The following is a 17,906-nucleotide window of genomic DNA, read 5'->3' as shown; positions in this document are numbered from 1 at the left end:
AGTAATAGCAGTCACTGTCGATCATTTTACAGATTTCTCAACTATTCCCTGCTTGTCAAATCGCGGGGTCTTTAACCTCTCCTTCAGTGGAAAGGACAATGCCAGATGCACATCATCAAATACTTCACAGACAAAATAGCGAGAAACGTTACACAAATAAGACTCATAATAAGCAAACCGTTCCTTTCACGTACAAGGGCTGCGTCCTTACCAAAGAAGCCAAGCCTCTGTGCCTCGTGTTGCAGTGAGCAGTGCCAGCACCACGCCAGCAGCTCCAGCCGCACCCCTGGGCCCAGCACCCGCCTCTGGCCGGCCGGGCCTGCGGGCAGCTCCCCGCCGGATGGTGCTGATCGACCTCCAGCCTTCTCGGGGGCACAGCAGGAAAAATACTTTCTGAATATTGCTTTTTTTTCTTTTTTTCATTATATAGTCTCAAACAGAAAACAGTCTAAAAACTGCCCCAAAAATGTACTCTTATAACACTTTATTTCGCTAGAGCGAACCAGGGCGAGGAAGCCCACGAACTTTCCGTCACACAAGCCCTTGCTCTGCCCGTGTCTCCCAGCCACCGCAGACTCAACAGCAGTACCCCAAAGCAGAAGGTTTTGCTCCTTAACACATTCCAGTCAGGTAAGGACGTAGCTGTCCAGGTGCTTCACTGGCGTTGCCATTCACACCACAGCGCCTGCTGTGACCGCACGGTGCTGCTGCTCGGCCCTCCTGCTGGCGCGGGGGCGGCCGTTTCCCTGCCATGCCCCGGAGGAGGCCCATCGGGGCGTCTGGTGGGCAGCTGCCTGCAGGCACCGCGGTGCTGGATCCAGGGGTGCGACTGGAGTTGTTGGCATCTGTGCTGACAGTGCGCATCGTAACCAGCAAAGCACAGAGGTTTATTTGTCAGGCATGCAGCCACGAGGCGAGCCAGCTCGGCTGAGCAGCCCGGTGCGGGCAGGCGGGTATTAAATGCACCACACGTGGGACGGAGGCATCCCAAGGCCAGGCCACAAGGGAGGCCGTGCGAGCACATGGCTGGGGCATATTAATTTTATCAATATCACATGGTGCATGGTGCAGGATGGTGACATTCTGGTAGTGGATCCCGGTTACGCAGGGTTAGCTGCGGCACGAAACCAGGCCCTCAGCCATGCTGGGAGCCTATGGACGGAGCCAGGAACGAGGACCACACCTCCTGAATTACAGCCCCATGCTGAAGGACCACTCCTCTCCACAAGAAACCTTTTTTTGCTGATTATAAGTAATATACATATATATGTCTTATTATATTTAAGAACTACAAAAAAGTAAAAATCTGACATAAAAGGCACTAAGAAAACAGACAACACAACTTGGAGCTGCTATTTACATTATAGGCTTCTCACTCCAGAAATAGTACAATTTCATTAGTAACAGAGCACAATCCAGAGCTCTACTTTCCAATGCCAATGCTTATCAAACAGAATTCTTGCAGGCATTTGGCCTTTTCAATTACCCTTTATATGTCTTTAGCAACTCTGCCTTGTTGATGGCAAGTTTTCAAGGTAGAATTTATGCCAACTGTAACTCTTCCTCTCCAAATCCAGGTCAACACATACACACTGTTCCGTAGTTTCAACTGCTAGAAAAACAAGTCCGTGACTACTGCACAGCAATTATTACACAGCAACAAGATAATGAAAGAATGTTCTCAGAGGGCGTTGTGGGAAAATTGCTGATTGAGTTTGTTCTATGAGGGAAGCAAACCTTCCCTCATGTTTACAGGGAATGCCTACAAATTTATACCAAGAATTATCAGAAGGTGGCGGGGGGCTTCATATGATTACACTCCAAGTTCCCTTTACTAGTCAAAGAACTTTTTTCCTCAGTTGCTCAACTCTTTTAATCATAAATACCTTCTCCAGAAAGCCTTACCCTAAGACATAGAACAAACATGGTCCCACAAGCATTTCAGCTGCTCACCCAAGCATATTTGATACAACGCTTTTAAGCAAATAATGCCACTTGCATTCAAGGGCATGTGATAGCTGATATACAGCTTTTTGAGTACACAGCACTACAACAAATCCATGACGCTACAAACAGCTTTATTTTAAACTACTGAGGTTAATAGGTAAAAGAGCTCTGCTTTCGTCTGCCTAACTCTTAGAGGCATCTTATACACTTACTATAACAAAGGCTCACAAAATATATTTGAAAATGGAACAAAACAAAAAAATGCCTTTGATAAGCTCACAAAACCAAAAGATTCCCAAGACTAGTCAAATAGCAGGAAGAGTGTGTGTGGTTATCTGGGAAATGTTTCATTAGGTACATAAAGTTTACATACAGGAAGAGGCCATCAGATCCTGAATATCTGGTCCCTGTGCAGAATTATTGGCAGATAATAAGCCCTACTAAAGCACTACAAAAACTGATCAACAAAATTTAATGGACTGTTGCTTAGTGGAGAGGAGAGGCAGGGAAAGCACGTAGATAGTGTGCGAAATCATTACAAAAATAAAACATATACACACATACACACTTTCTAAATTTTACTCGAGTTTTTTCTTCCCCTGTGTGCCAAGTCTGAATTCAAAGCGGGTCGTAACCCCCACCCCAGCACTGACGTTAACTCCTGTCCTGGCTGTGGAGCAACTTCGTCTTCCCTTGCAAGAAGTGGGAGCGGTGGCTAACTGCGTGGTGCCATCAGAAGAGAGGTTTTGTTTTTGTTGGATTTTTCGCAACAAGAGAAGCTTAGCATACACACTCACACAATTAGCATGGTATTTTAATGTTTTTTACCCTCTGGCTGTACATACATTGTTTAAGAGATGCAAAAGCTGATAGATTCCAGTTTAAAGGAGATATTCATAATCATTTTAATTATTCTGTTTAAAAGAGAAGCCACACACAGATAAGTTAGGAGAAGGAGGAAAGTATTACAGCAGTGCCATGTCGTTGTCTTCACTTTACTTTCACCACTACAGAAATAAGAATGGATGGAAATCAACAGATCAGACAGTTTTAGCATCATCAGAGATGAAGAACCTGAGGTTAGGGAAGTATGCGGTACCCGGGTACGACTACCAGAGCAAGGAAGGGCTCTGATGGAAGGAGGATTCTGGACTCATGCAGTAGCCAGAGATCAAAGTTAAGTCATTTCAATTATCCTACTTGCAAGCTATATTACATACCTTGCTCATACTAAGCAGCTACTCAGGGCCCACAAGATGGACACATGTAAGACACAAACACTGACACTTATAAGCGTACCCTCAAATTTTCACCAGCTGTTCATGGACTTAAAAAAAGGTTTCCACAAAATCTGTTTATACTCCTGATGGAAATCATTGCCTACAAAGAGCTCCTAGTAGATGCAGCACAGAAGATTAACCCATTTCTAAAAGAGTTTGAAAGAGAACACAAGTGAAAGTCACTGCTGATACCAGCACATGGGCATGGAAAAATAAAGAAAAGGCTTCATTGTTAAAAGACACATTATCAAAAAGAACAGCTGTTATTTTTGGAGATATTTAAGAAACTGATGTGCTGATAATGACTTTCAGGCCATCATTGCTATGCAGCAGTCTCCAGTTGGCAATACTTCAAAGATGCTGAAATGAAATATTAATAGTGGGTAAAAAAATCTTTATTTTAAGAGATATGATATGAAAGCAAACCAAAGACAACAGCTGAGAAGATACTACTAAGCAAAACTTTGCTTTTGCTTACACTTAACTTCGAGACATAGGCAACTGAGACCTGTCAGTGTAAAAGCAGTAAGGGACTATGTAGGCAGTGCAAACAACAGTCAGAGGCAGGAGCTCAGATCTATCAGAGGATACAACAGCACAGCACCACTAGAAGACGCAATACCTGTTGCCATCTCTTGGATGCATAACTGACTCCTCCAAAATACACCTTCAGAACATAAAGCAGCAGCTTGCTCTGTTGTCATTTGGTAATGGCATACGCTGCCCTTAAGCTTGCCTGAAATCTACAAAAATATATTCTACCAGCTAGGTATTTTCCTGAAATTTATGCGTGTAAAAGTAAGTTTTACATCCAGGAATTTCCATCTGAATGCTGGTATATTTGTGCTTTAAAAACACTGAACATAAGAAAAAATCCTTAAGGTAATTAAAAAAGACAACAGTAATACCTATATTAGTAATTACTACAGATGTGTACTTTCAGCATCTCATTAAATTACCTCCAAGTGCAGAATACTGCAAGGTAGCCCGCAGCACGGTCAGGTGTCCCAAAAAACCCGCACCCGAAGTTCTCCGAGCAGCCAGGTCTGCCCAGCACAGCCCCGGGACAGGCGGTCTGGTCTCTGCTGTGGTGCGGGGCTCATGCAGGGAGAGAAAAGACTGGACACGAGCTAACAGATTTCACAGATAACTTCGAGATGAGCCCAAAGAAAGCACCTAGATTTAACTCTCACCAGAAGGTATTTCATGTGAAAGGGTTAAGCAACTCATTCTTCATATCACACTTCAAAGGTATGCTTTATTCCCGTCTTGCTCAGCTGCCAAATGCAGACCTCTCCAGAGCTCCTTTTTCAGCTGTAGATGTCCTAAAAAGCCTTTTAACGTTGCGCTCTAATCACGCCCTCGAGCATGTGCGCCATTATCACTTATTCTTTAAAAATCAGCGCTAAAAGCAAAACTGATTACTGCAAAAAATCTGCCTCCTTGAACAAAAATTGATTCAGAGTATCTTACTTAAAAGAAAAGGATAGAAAATTAAAGGGATACTGTTATGGTTAATATCTTTTAAAATGTTTAATTTGTCTTCCTTCATGGAAGCTTAAAATTGAAACTGCTTTTCAAATCAAATTTATTTCCCTGTTTACATGAAATTTTCTGGCTATGGTTGAGACCTTTTTATTTACTTCCCAACCGCCTACATGAACTATAGCTACAGTAACTACTGCACAACACAGGACATTCATTCTGTGGTTTTGTATTTTACTATGTTCTTTTTTTTCAGTCAATATCATGGCTCTGTAAAGTCTGTGATGCTGATAAATAAACATGCCCAACAGACATGTAAATCTCCATGTATTTTTTTTCCTTTTTTCCTTTTTTTCCCCCCCTCTAAACATACACCATAACTGCATGACCTACTACATTGCTGTCCCAATTCACTGACCTCCGTTCCCATTCCCACCAGCCAACCAAAGAAAATCCAAATGTCAAACCTTCTTCTCCATGTCCAACAAGCCTCTAGGCTTTGGCACGGTTCCTAGAACAGTTTTGTACCTCCACAGGAAAGTAGGTTAATAAAACCTCTGGTCATATCCTCTAGATACCTAACTTCCAGCACTAATCACCCACAGCGTCTCAGATCTCCCTACAAGCTTTCCCTTGTACCTCTCGTTCCCCCTGCCATCCTCTCCTGGGGGCGGGGGAGACCAAAACAACAAAAAAAAATGCAGCGATTAATTCCTCTTGCCTCATTATTCTAACAAGGCTCAAGCGTAATCACCGTGAGCCACTGCCACACCTCACTATTTCAGTACTTCACCTTCCCAGGTAAATCCCCCCTGTTGCAGCCATCCCCTTTCTTCACTGCCACCGCGTTTGGCTGTTAGCCAGCATACGAGAAATCAGCAGAGTATTCAAACCCAAGTCTGCAACAAATATTTGAAATGCAGGAATTGGCTCCAAAAGAAGCACGATCCTGTGTTCTGTGCTACAACCAAGGGAAATAGTTGTCTCTTGGTGTACTGAGCCTCCGGACTCAGACACATTTGTTGCATGAGGCTGACAATACCTTTTAGTTTTCTGAAATACTGCTTTTTACGTTCACCCCCAAAATTTGGTAGGAAGGAGGAATCTATGAACGTACACCAAGGTTTTATCTGCAAGAGGCAAATCTTATCTACTGACCTTCCAAGTCTCAGCTTGTATCCTGCCCATTAGCACAATGCAGAATGTTTGTTATAAAAATGCAGAACACTGCACTACACCACAGAGTACTTATTAGTTGCCACTCTCCCTTCCATTCCTCCTGCCAGAAATTATTTTAGACAACAATATTTGTTATCTATCTGCCTTGGATGGCAATAGACATTAGAATCATAGACCTTAACATTAAAGTCTCACTTAAATGTTAAACTTGCAGGCACCGTAATCGCCAACACCAACGTTTCACAATGGACCAAGTAAACACTGACCCAATTCTTGCTCTGCTGAATAAACCAAAACTAAGAGCAGAGAAACAAAACGAACAGTACTGTCTGTTTTGTCAGGAACACTATCTGACAAAAGCTCTTTTAGGGCTACCTCTTTCACAGACAATACAGCTTCTTTTCATAGTGGCAACTCTAACTGAAGATAATCCTTTCTATATTTGGACAGTAGTGGTAAAGAGCACAACTACATTACTGGCAGTTTCCTTCTCCCTTTGCACAAGGCAAGAGGACACCAGATTTCTGAAGCTCCCTCTGCACATTTTACTCATGTAAAGTATTGAAATTTGCTGTTTTTTCTTTTCTCCCGTGTAAAGATTTCTGCGTGACCAAAATTGCACAGCCATTCTTTGAATTACTGCAGGAGCAGAAGGGACATGTCGAAACACAAGTGAAAAACAAACGTATAGCCAGTCCAATCCAAAAGCCTGGAAGATGCTTTAGGGTCATGGGATATTTTTGGAACATGGAAGGTTTTCTTCTTTTTGTTTCCTTTTTAATATATATTAATGAAGATTTAAGAAAGACCCACAACATTGTAAAAACAAAAATATTACAAGAACTTCAAGGAAATTGTATTTCTTTCTTCTGAAAGAAAAACAAACAAAACCAACCAAACAAAAAACAACACAATAACCCCCTGAATTGTTATAAACCAAATTAATTTATATCCTACACAGCAGCAATTTCAGTTTCACAACTTCATCTGAAGAAACACCAGAGACAGACCTGAAGGGCTCTTGTCTAACCTATTAGTTTCAAAGCCATATTGAGTTTTAAATGATTTCTCATGAACTGACCTGAAAATCCTAATACGTGTTTCTCTATTCTGAAAGAGTCAGACGCCTTGAGATAAGGTAAATCACCATCATGGCTGCAATTCCAGTCTTCTCAGGTCTCTGAGGTGGAATACAGACTCTTGGAAGAAAACATGAAGTTTCAAAGGGGAATTAACTTAATGGCTCGAAAACACTTTTGACCCAAAGTTTAAACTTTGTTCAGTATGAAATAAAAATTATTACAGAAAGATTCCTTTTACTGGGTCATGTGAAGATGGCAAAATCTTCATGGGAACAGTTGTGGGAGTGGTAATATTACATACATGTAATGTTCAAATTACCAAACATGTCAGTTCTTAACATCTTAGGTGGGTCTTCAGATGAGTAAACAGTAGCATAAAAATGATAATGTGACATACCCAAGACAGAGATCAGAGAAAAAGCCACAAGTAGGTCAAGGCTGGTCCCGATTCTGTCAACATTCACCTACTTTTCCAATCCTTTAGAAAACAAAAAACAATCCAAACCTAAATAACCTTCGGCAGGGGCAAAAGGAAAGTTGCAGTGCAGATTCTGGGCTCGCTAAGTATGTCAATGCAGTCAAAAGCGGAATGGAAGACCTTAATCCTCACTTTCCAAATGCAATCACTGTGCAAATACAAACCCCACCAGAAAAGCACTTTACTACCTTAAGCCATCTTTAATAGCTTAATAAATAAGTAAATAAAAGGTACTTTCCACTTCATAATTAAACCCTGCTTTCAGTTAAGCTGTTAGATAGAACTCTGACTTTGTCGTTTGAGTTAAATCAGATGTTATATGGGAAAAATATGTATGTTTTAATATTTTTGCCTGTTACCGTTGCTTTATTATCTTCTCTATCAGGATAATCATGCACAATGACCGGTCCCACACAGGATTTGTGCTATGCCTACGGTAGCCACTGGCACAGAAGCACTCCACAGAACACGCACTGGGGCGCTTTTCGAGAAGCGATCTAGAGCTGAACGGGAAGATAAATGCCTTTCTTGCTCTGCCAGATCACAGCTGGCAATTGATAATGGCCTTCAGGTTTAAATCTTAATGCCAAAATCTTAAGATAATTTTTCCAGGTCTTAATTTCACATTCTTTTGTTGCAATTCATAATCTGAATATCCACTTCTGAAGCAGCACTAAATAAAAGCCGAACAATTTAGGACACTGTCACACGAGTGCTAGTTCAGGCACATTGGTGGGCTGCCACTTACTTGGCTGTGAAATTGCATCCTTAACCAAACTCAGCTCCTAAATTAAAACTGAATCTTTCAACTCCCATATTTACTATACTTGTCAAAAAGGATTAGGCACTATCATAGAAAAATATAGAAAATGTTGTGGACAGTCACAAGTGAATTCATTAGGCCAATTCCAAACAGCGGAAGGAATAAGGGATGAGGAAAAGCAGAGTTCTCCCTGCTTTTGCAAGGACTTAAATTAACAGCAATTATTATGTGGGAACTTCTCTCCCCATTGTCCTTTAACTGTACATCATGTTAATGAGATTAGCTTCCAGAATGATGACTTAGAGGAGATGTGCAGTTAAGAAAACTATTGTTAGATCTTCATTTTCCAAGATGACACTTCCAGCCTGTGTATATTCTTGTTTGTTCTGGATACGTCCTTGTAATTAGAAAAAGAATCGTGACTCAAAAAATGCTAATTAACTGTAAGACTCCTCACTTTTGTTAAGAAGCAGCATCTCAAATTTTCCGGTAGTGTTTTGACTATTTTCACTTTTTTTTTTTTTTATATGCATATGATGAGTTAGCAGCTAGTTTGCAGATGCACCTTTCTAAGCATTAGCCGTGGTTCAAGCCAGCTGCAGAGCTGTTGAAGTCAGGGCACGCTTGCACACCAAGGATGCAGAGTATTCTACACAGTCTGCATTCGTAACCTTGTGCAGGATTACATTATGCATATTAATTTTATCAATACCACGTGTCTTCCCATGACCTATTTGATCCATGCCCCCTCAGTCAGTCAGAACAATAACAGAAGGGATGATTTTGCTTCATCAACATACCCACAAGCTACAAATCAACATCAAGGAGGTCTGGCCTAGAGGATTTCAAAGGCACTGGGGGAAAGCATAGGGGATTCAGAAGCATTATGAGATTCAGAAAATTATCTTGCTTGTCTTATGTAAAAGTGCTAGCCAAGGAACTTATGAAATTATGGGAGATGGATTGCAAGCAGCCTGGGAATAGCTGCTACACTGCCTCCATTCTTCCCTAAATACCTACCCGTGAGATAATCTCCCTCCGAATCAGAGATGTGAAGTGAGCAAGCCAACAAGAATTTACAGAAACACCAAAGAAAAGATATATTGCCCTAGTAGAAAGCCCTTTTAACAGAGCTTCTGTTTTGCTCACTACATGACCTCCGGGGAGAGCAAGCTCTCGCTTAGTGCCCTCAGATGGTTTCGGATGGGTTGTCCCGGGCCTTTAGAAACAAGCCAAGGCAGGGGAACAGCCCCTCTGCGCAGGGCAGCCCCGCGGCCGCCCCTGTTCCGAGAGCAGCGCTGGGAGCTGCACCCGTCAGCAGGGCTGGACCTGAACGAGAAGGGCTCGCAGGACAGCCGTCCCAGCATTTCTTCCAGCTGTGGTAAGCCTTAACATGTTAACTAGCAACCAAAGCACTGACAGAAAAACAAAATGGTTTTCAGTGAGGGAGTCCGCTCCTTCCTAAGCTGCAACTAGCTGGTTTTCCTTGCAAGTCGCACCCGGGGAAATCAACAAGTGCCAGCACAGACCAGCAGCTGCTGCACAAAGATTGCCCGTGCCTGAAAAGTGCTGCTGTGTTTATGAAATGAGTTTTGTCTCTTCATTGACAAATATCCTTCAATGGTTGCAAGCATTTATATTAAATTAAATAATAAAATGTATTAACGGAAATAAAAAGAAATGCTATGAACACTTTCAAGAGGGAAGAGAAAGTCAGTAGCTTCTCAGAAAAAAAAATAAACGATGGAGACCAAAGCCAATTAATTACCTGACTGTCAGGTCAACACCATCCCCAGCCTTACTGCTCCCATTAAGCAAAGGCTCTATTCTGCCACTGCCTTTAGCTAGCAAAATGAAGGAAACTATAAGAGCACCGCCTGGTGGTGCCTGAATAAGGAAGAAAAATATTATTGTAAAACTAGGAATAGATTTAGGATTAAAATTTGGAGCAGCACCATTCCAAAATGACAAGGAAACTAAGCTACCAGCTTCTCCAGTAGGCAATTTTTTTTTGCACCTACTAAAGCATACTGGCATACCAAAGAGAATGGGGGAAAGAAAATCATTCACTGGAGTCTAAGGACTCCCACATTTCCCAATATATTTCAATTTTTCGTAAAGTTTCCTGTAACTATTCTTCAACAGAAAGCTCAATTTATTTTTTCGTAATTCCACAACAAACACCATCAGACCACGTTCCAAGAAAGTTAAGGAAATAACAGAAGATAACTTATCAAGACGTCTATTCTTTGAGATGATTCTGCTATCACCATTCTGGTGTTATAAACAACATCAAAACCAGCATAGAAATTCCACTCACACACACGCGCGATTCCAAGCCTTTACAGAAAAAAACACAACAGGAAATTAAAGCAAGATACTGCTAGGACACACTGATCCCGCTACAGCCCTCGCGAGGAAGGCTCAAGCTCTTACCGAGCACTTCTAACACGGTGCAGGGCCAGTCCATGGCCACGAAGGCAGGTAGCATCACGGCTGACCTACAGCTGCCCTCACTTCTGCACCGCTCGCACGTAACAAGAGAAAAGCAATACGATTTTAACCAGCATAAAGAAGCTCAGACTGTTCTAACACCAGCTTTAAACCTGTCAGGATGAAGAGAAATCTTTATTTTAGAGAGCGAGGCTCCCATGAACATTTATCAGCGGCCTGCAAGCCCTGCACAACACGCGTTCTGGTGCGCTGATGGGAGCGTGTTTTGGCAATGGGCTGTGCTCACCTCGGGGCTCCACGGCGCGCCCGCTGCCGTGGCACTGCCGCCCGGGCACCCGCACGCCACGCGCCTCGCTGTATTTCTCCGTGATTACGGGAGCTCTCCGCAGGCAGTCTGTAGCAAAATTGCTGTCACAACTCTGGAAAAACGTGGTGACAATCTAACTGGCCAAGGCTGTCGGATTGCTCTCCAACACCAGCACGTACCAACTACTAACTGCAGCAGCACCGTGGCAGTTCGAACACGCCGCAGCTCGGCCAAGTCAGGGCACCGCAGACCACGGGCGAGGGGGGCTGCCCCTGCCCGCTGCCCCCCGCGGCGGATGGAGCTCGAGAGCCTTCCGCAGGGGAGCAGGTGGCATCGCCCACGCTGAGCCCCGGTACCTGCTGCTGGCAAGCTGCACTTCAGAAAATACCACAACCAACATTGGAAAGTAAGAAAAAGGGGTACAGAAGAGGAAAAGGAGCAGTCAGAACAAAGTGAAGAAATGTATTTTAAGGAAAAGGTTACTTGCGGTATTTTTTAAAAGCACAGCCTACTGACACATCTCTAATTTTTATAGCCTCTCCGTGTCTAGATAGCAGGTAATTGCCGTGGTTTGCACCACCTTCAGCTGCTACCCATTCACTCCCCATCCCATCCGCTTCCACTCGCATTCACGCTTTCCTTGTTACTGCTTATTACGGTTAAATACTATTATCAATAAATAAATGCATTAACCACATAAGCCTCTGTCCTTTACATACGTATTTGTGCTGCCTGTCATAAGCCACTCTCACTTAAGCACCTACTACCTCACTCGGGGGCCTACTTTACAGAATTGGACGTAATAGTTGGTTTGACTCACAATAAAGCGAAATGCGCAGCCCCTGCTAGGCGATGTACTTTCAAATTACAGCGCTAGGACTCTGCCTACACCTACTGCACTTAAAGCTTCGTAGAGCAGCCGAGCACATCCACACGAGACAACTCCAGGAGCGAGCGACAGGGCCTGTTCCTGGGCTCAGAAATCAATCCACGCTGCTCTGGCAGCTCCCCCAACCCGTAGCGGGGCTCAATGGGCTCAGCACCCCGAAACCCGACGGCCCGCAGCAGCGCTAACGAGCCTGGCTGCCAGCTTAGCAGCGCTGAAGCTCCCATACCAAGAGCTGTTATTTAATTCACTTCCTGGAGAACTTCCCAGCTGTGCAGGTAAGTTGGGACAGACTCGAACTGGCGAGTCCAAGCACAGGCTGGAAAATCAGACTGCTGTTTGTTTACAGGGCGTGCTTACCGCTCTGTAAAGTTGGTCCTGAGCAAGAGAGAGCTTACTCACGGCTTACGGTCACTGCATAATCCGCAACAGGAATTTTAAAAGGACATCGACTGTCAAGCAGTAGTACCAGGCACACCACGTACTCGTACTCCAGAAACGAAAGCCAACCGTGTTCAGCTGGATTACTGCTGTAATAATATTTATAATTTAATGAAGTAGTTTAAAGCAACACAATTGTCCATCCAAGTGCTAAAGCTAAAACAGGATATTTTTTTCCCCAGTGTTCACAAAATTCCGCCAGCAGGTGAGTTTTGAGGGACTGGAAAAAGACTATGATACAAACAACTTTAACTTGGAAAAAATCTCTCACACCCGCAAGACCTAAAAGTTTCATAAAGCAGGTTTTACTGATTCAACTTTCCGTAAGCCTTCCACAAGTACCAGACCGGACTTTTGCATTATCATTTGCATTAATCATGCAAAACATCACCTGGGTTCGCAGCACCACCACACCTCAGGGGGGAACTTCTGCAGTTACTCATGTGCTTTTTGAAGCTGTAACCTCTTTTTTTTTCCTAATATATATTCTAGCAATTTTGTCCCCAACGACTGAGCTACACTGCTTACTTGCTCAGCACGAGGCATCCCCTCGCAGCATCGGTGGGGCGGTTAGCGGTTTGTCCTAACAGTGACTGTCCTACTGCTCCGCGTCGGATCAGCACCGTGATAGGGCTCACATTAAATTGCTGTAGGGTACACACACTGATCAGTTATATACAATATTTGTTTCAATTTTTACTTAGCATTGACCATGGTAATTTCAGGCCTTTGAAGGCCAGGAACTAAGAATAAAATTAGACCAAATTATTTCTGCCATTAAAACCAGCCCGTACACATTGTACTACCTTAAAATCAAGAGCCAGACGATTTGCAGCATTATACTGCTATCTGGCTTTCTGAATAAACAGCATTAGACACAAACAGTGAAAACCACACAGCCATTTGAAATCACATAAATCAGGCCTTTTTAAAAAACAAACTTACATCTTTTTTCTAGTGTCATTTGCACCACATTTCCCCCAGAGATAGGTGTCTCCTGACACGGCTTTTATAGTAATAAACCAGCTTGCCTGATTTCACAATCTTTGATAACTTTTCGCAATTAGAGACGCGTACACGACAAACCCCTTCCCCACACACCTGACAGAGGCGCGGGTTCTTACCCTCGGGGGGTGGATGTATCCCAACCAACAAGACCTTCCCATCCAGTCCCAGCAGCCTGAACCAGCCATAAGAGTAATCCTTCCCCGCCTGCCCCCATGGGAGCTGCAGTTTTCCTCTGCTCTCGGCGCTTGGCATGCAAACAGCACGAGCTCCTTCCTCTTGCGGACGCATCGAGTCTTCACCCCTCGCCCCCGAGCCAGGTTCACGGCATTTTTATGGCTCTTATTTTTAAGGATCCCACCAGATGGCAGTAGCATGTCTGCCCAGCCAAAAGGGAGCACTTCTGCAAAGGACAGCTCCTCATTCTTCGGCTGTACACAAGGCTTCCCAACACCAGATACACCTTCTGAAACGCAGGGCGCGGAGCTTTCACTGAAACTAAAATCTGGATTTATTTCCCCAGTGTTTTAAGGTGTTGTAGCAGGACAGGGACACAGCTCAGCTCTCAGCCCTCCGCCAGAGCAGAACTCCACTAAGCAAATCCGCAGGAGCTGGTGGGAGGCCCCCGTACGCCTCCTGCCTCAGCACCTCCCCTGCCACCCCCTCGCTTCTGCGTGTGCTCGGCGCGGTGACAACACACGCAACGCCAACTTCAAACCTCTATCAGGGCAGCACTTTAATGGTGACTGCTGAAGAGATTCCTTTCTACTTTGCCAGGTTGGGTGAAGTTCACTTTAAAATCAACTCTCAGTCACAGGAGAGGCACCCAGCACAGTTCATTTAGGACCCACTGGTGTCTGGATGACCACGGACACTGCCTGTGTACACAGACAAGAGTGCAGCCCATGAAGTTAGTCATGCAAATGCTGAAGCACGATGCTTCTTCGGCTCTTGTGAGTGACAAACTCCAGCGGCACATTAGCAACCCCGAAACGTCGTAAAGCACCAGACAAACGAGCTAATGACGAACGCTAACTCGATGCCAAGCCAAGATCTCTCGCAGTAACCTAACGGGAAAGTCAGTACCGCTCCCGGCCGACGGCTTCTCTGAGGAGCTAAGCCTAACTGCAGGGCAAGCTGCATCTTTCTGGACAACACGATGACACGTCGCAGCAGTGAGATGAAAGACTACTCCTTCAAACACTTAACTGCCCGTGGAATAACACCGGCTTCCCTCAGCAATACACATACAAACTTTTCAGTTATTTATCAGCGCCGGTAAGTGCTCAGGAAGAGATGCAGATCTGCAACAGAATCCTTACTCACAAGCAGCTTAGGCCTTATCTTGCTGAACATTTTATGTTACATTTGCACCAAAGTATGCATTTTTTCATGTCTAAGTTAACTCAAAGTGTAAATACCCAACTCAATGTTTATGTTCAGTCCCATTATCTCCTACGGCTGGAATTAAGTTACACAGGCCTGCTTTCACGGTTTGAATGAAATCTAAAATTCAGCTTAACTCTTGCTTACACGCAGACTCCCAGATGCGGTACCCATCCGCCTGCAGAAGTTAATACGAGATGCCAAAAGCCCAACAGCGACCGCAGAACTCGAACACACGTGAGCAAAGAGGAACTGGAGTTCAGCCGATTATGTTCTCAGTCTGTACAGCCTTACAACTTTACCAAGCAGATCTGACCCCCAGGCTTCTGCTTTAGGTTCATTTAACGGCCTTTAAAATAATAAAAAGGCCACAAAACTATTGTTATCTTGAAGTAAAAGCTGTGGTTACAACTTTGCAAGCACAGTCTCACCAGAGGCAATTCCTGCTTGCATGGGAGCCCCTGGGCAGCCAGGGGTCTGGGGACCAAGGGGCACTTCTGGCAGCACCCTGCCCCACACCAGTCCCTGCAGACCCTCCTTATTTCTACACGTTTTTTCCTCAGCATTCTTAATGATATGATATTTAAACATGCAAACGTAACCTTTTATTCTACTGAATATTACAAAAGAGATCTCTCTTGGCAAAGATTTTTTTTGGCAAATAAAACTGAGAAAAATAAAGATCCCGAGGAAATACGTAGGGGTAAACAAAATGCTAGACACGAACGATAACGAGGTCCGATCTTACATAACAGCCTACATTTAAGCCAGCCTCTAACAATTCAGATTAAAGAGAAAAAAACACTTTATCCAGAATTAAACACACAAACAGATGGAAATAATCTTTAGATACATATTTTAAAGATTTCTTCCCACTTTCTGTTCTTTCGCAGACTTCTGTAGGCTATCGCAGCGAGCGCAGCGCGGCGCCGGCTGCACAACAGCACCCCCCGACTTTGTGAAGTCGGCGTTTAACTCGACTTCCTGGACCCGCTGAGCTCCGGGGCACAGGATCAGCTCTAACACCAAGCTGCGCCTAGCCTGTCGCTTCTCCCAGGAAAGACGGTTTATTGCAAACCCTGCCGTGACCCGTGCCAGGGCAGGGGCGAGGAACTACCGTGCTCCCAGCCCCGTACAGCCACGCTCTCTGCGCTGCACACGGCGCTTCTGCCTCGGTACAATCCGAGCACGGGCAGTACCTGCGGCAGGACTCCTCAAGCAGCACAAAGTCACACCGCCCGCCCGCTGAGGCAGGCTCTGCAGGGACGCGCCACAGTTACCCACTTCACACTCGGTGTTCCCTGCACAGGAAGCGTGCTGCAGTCGCTTGCTCTCAAAAACAAAACCCAGGCATCTCCTGCGGTCCCACAGAGCTTTACAGAACTGGGGAAATCTGGCAACGGCTTATAAAAAACTACTCAAAAATCACTCTAGCTTCGCTTCAGTGATCCTGAAGGGCAATAATTGCATACATTACATTAAGGTGGTCACAAAATACATTAGAAGAGATTACGATCCACTGACAAAATCCTCTGAAGCAGCAGCTGGGGGAATAAAAGAGCTGTAGGCAGTAGTACAGTAGACAGAAAATCCCATTTACATTTATGGGAGGAGAGCAAAGTTCAGATATTCTGTGGCAGGCAGCATATAGCATAGCACTGCAGGTCAAGCCGTCTCCTAGACAAAGATCTTGACAGGTGACTGAAGGAGGAAGACATTTTCATACGCTTTCAACTTCCAGCTCTTATGTCAGGTCAAAACATACATTCTAATACTCATTTGTTAACCTGGAATTTTAGGAAGTACCGCTTAGCTAAACAGAATACATATTCTAATTGAGTGCACAGAAGGCATGTAAACACGTTGCGTTTGTCTTGAAGAAGGCTGGTGGTGTGGCCTGTTAACGGGAGGTTGCTCTCCACCACTCTAAGCCTTGTTCTGCCAAGAGAAACAAGTGAAGCCAACTTTCTAAGACGAGAGAAGAACCAGTACAAAAAATCTGTGGTAAGCAGCTTTCTTGTATTCCGGATCAAATGGCAAAACCAAGAATGAATTATGATTTGGTTAAAAGAAAAATAAAAATGGAAAGATCGGTTCAGTTTTTTTCGTTACTCACCAGACGACACCAAAGGCTCCATATCCAATAGGTCTGTCCGGCTCAATATCCAGTTGCTGTTGTGGATGTTGTGAGTGCTGATGATGGTGCGCCTTAACTGCAGCAGCTGCTGCAGCTTGTACCTGAGCTGGGGCTGCTGCAGCTGGTCCAGGGGCCTGACCCGGTGCCGGTGATGGGAAATATGGCTGCTGCTGCCCTGGGTTTAACATCGCCGCGGCCGCGGCCGCAGCCGCCGCGGCCGCAGCCGCCGAAGAGGCATGCTGCTGTACGGGGTGTACCGCAGCCGCAGAGCCTGGATGCAAGTGATGCTGCGGGTGGTGGTGGTGATGGAGGTGAGGAGGAGGGAGGTGAGGAAGGTGGTGGTGATGGTGGTGGTGGTGACCTGCCGCTGCCGCAGACGTACCGCCATTGTAAGCCGCCATCATTTTTGCGTTGGCCGTCGTGCCACAAAGAGACATTCAACAAAATGCCCCCGGGTCGGACAACAACTGGGTCAAGCTGTCATTGGGCCACAAAACCGAGATTTGCCACACTTCGCCAGAAGCTGGGGTTCACCACACGCGGCCCACCTTGCGGAACATGGAGCCCCTCGGGCCTTATCTCCTGGTGCCGCCGGGCGCTCGCGGGGTCTTCATGTGCGCGCGGGCCCCCCGCGAACCCCTGTGCCCCCCGGCCGGCTACTGAAACTCCATCCTCGGGCAGCGGGCCGGGGCGGGTCTGCTTTGTCCGCTCGGATTTTATTTTTTTTTAATTTTTTCTCTCTCTCTTTTTTTTTTTTTTTAAAGAAACCGCGCTCGGTGCCCCTTCCCCGCGGGGGGAGGGCTGGGAGCCGCTGCCCTGGAAGCCGGTGCGCGCCGTGCCGAGCCTACCCGCGCCATGCCCACATCCCCACTTAGCTCCTCGGGCCTCCCGCGCCTCCTACATCGCTGCCTCCTGCCGGGCACCTGCCGCCGGCCGCGGGGCGGGCAACTCGCCGCTCGGCAACTTTTTCCTCGAAGGCCTGCAACACACACACACACACACACAACACCGCGGCGTCAGGGGGCGGCCGGCAGGGGACGGGGGGCGCCGGGGGGGGGGGGGGGGGGGGGGGGGGG

The 17,906-nt window shown here is 45.4% G+C and overlaps 1 protein-coding gene across 3 annotated transcripts in view; it reads right to left on the bottom strand.

Moving 5' to 3' along the window:
- NLK (nemo like kinase) overlaps positions 1 to 17,906 on the bottom strand; it is a 57,996-nt gene that overhangs the window by 29,884 nt on the left and 10,206 nt on the right. For 2 of the 3 annotated variants that reach the window (XM_035343116.1, XM_035343114.1), the window contains exon 1: positions 16,810 to 17,844. In XM_035343116.1, the coding sequence (XP_035199007.1) occupies positions 16,810 to 17,267 (458 nt within the window). In that variant the 5' untranslated portion in view covers positions 17,268 to 17,844. Of the gene's footprint in view, positions 1 to 16,809; positions 17,845 to 17,906 lie in introns of those variants that run through there. The other variant, XM_035343115.1, reaches the window with a different exon arrangement.

Source organism: Oxyura jamaicensis, chromosome 19 (genome assembly GCF_011077185.1).
Source record: "Oxyura jamaicensis isolate SHBP4307 breed ruddy duck chromosome 19, BPBGC_Ojam_1.0, whole genome shotgun sequence".
Taxonomy (NCBI): Eukaryota; Metazoa; Chordata; class Aves; order Anseriformes; family Anatidae; genus Oxyura; species Oxyura jamaicensis.
The sequence above is the reverse complement of the archived record's forward strand: the minus strand, read 5'-3'. Positions and strand labels throughout refer to the sequence as shown.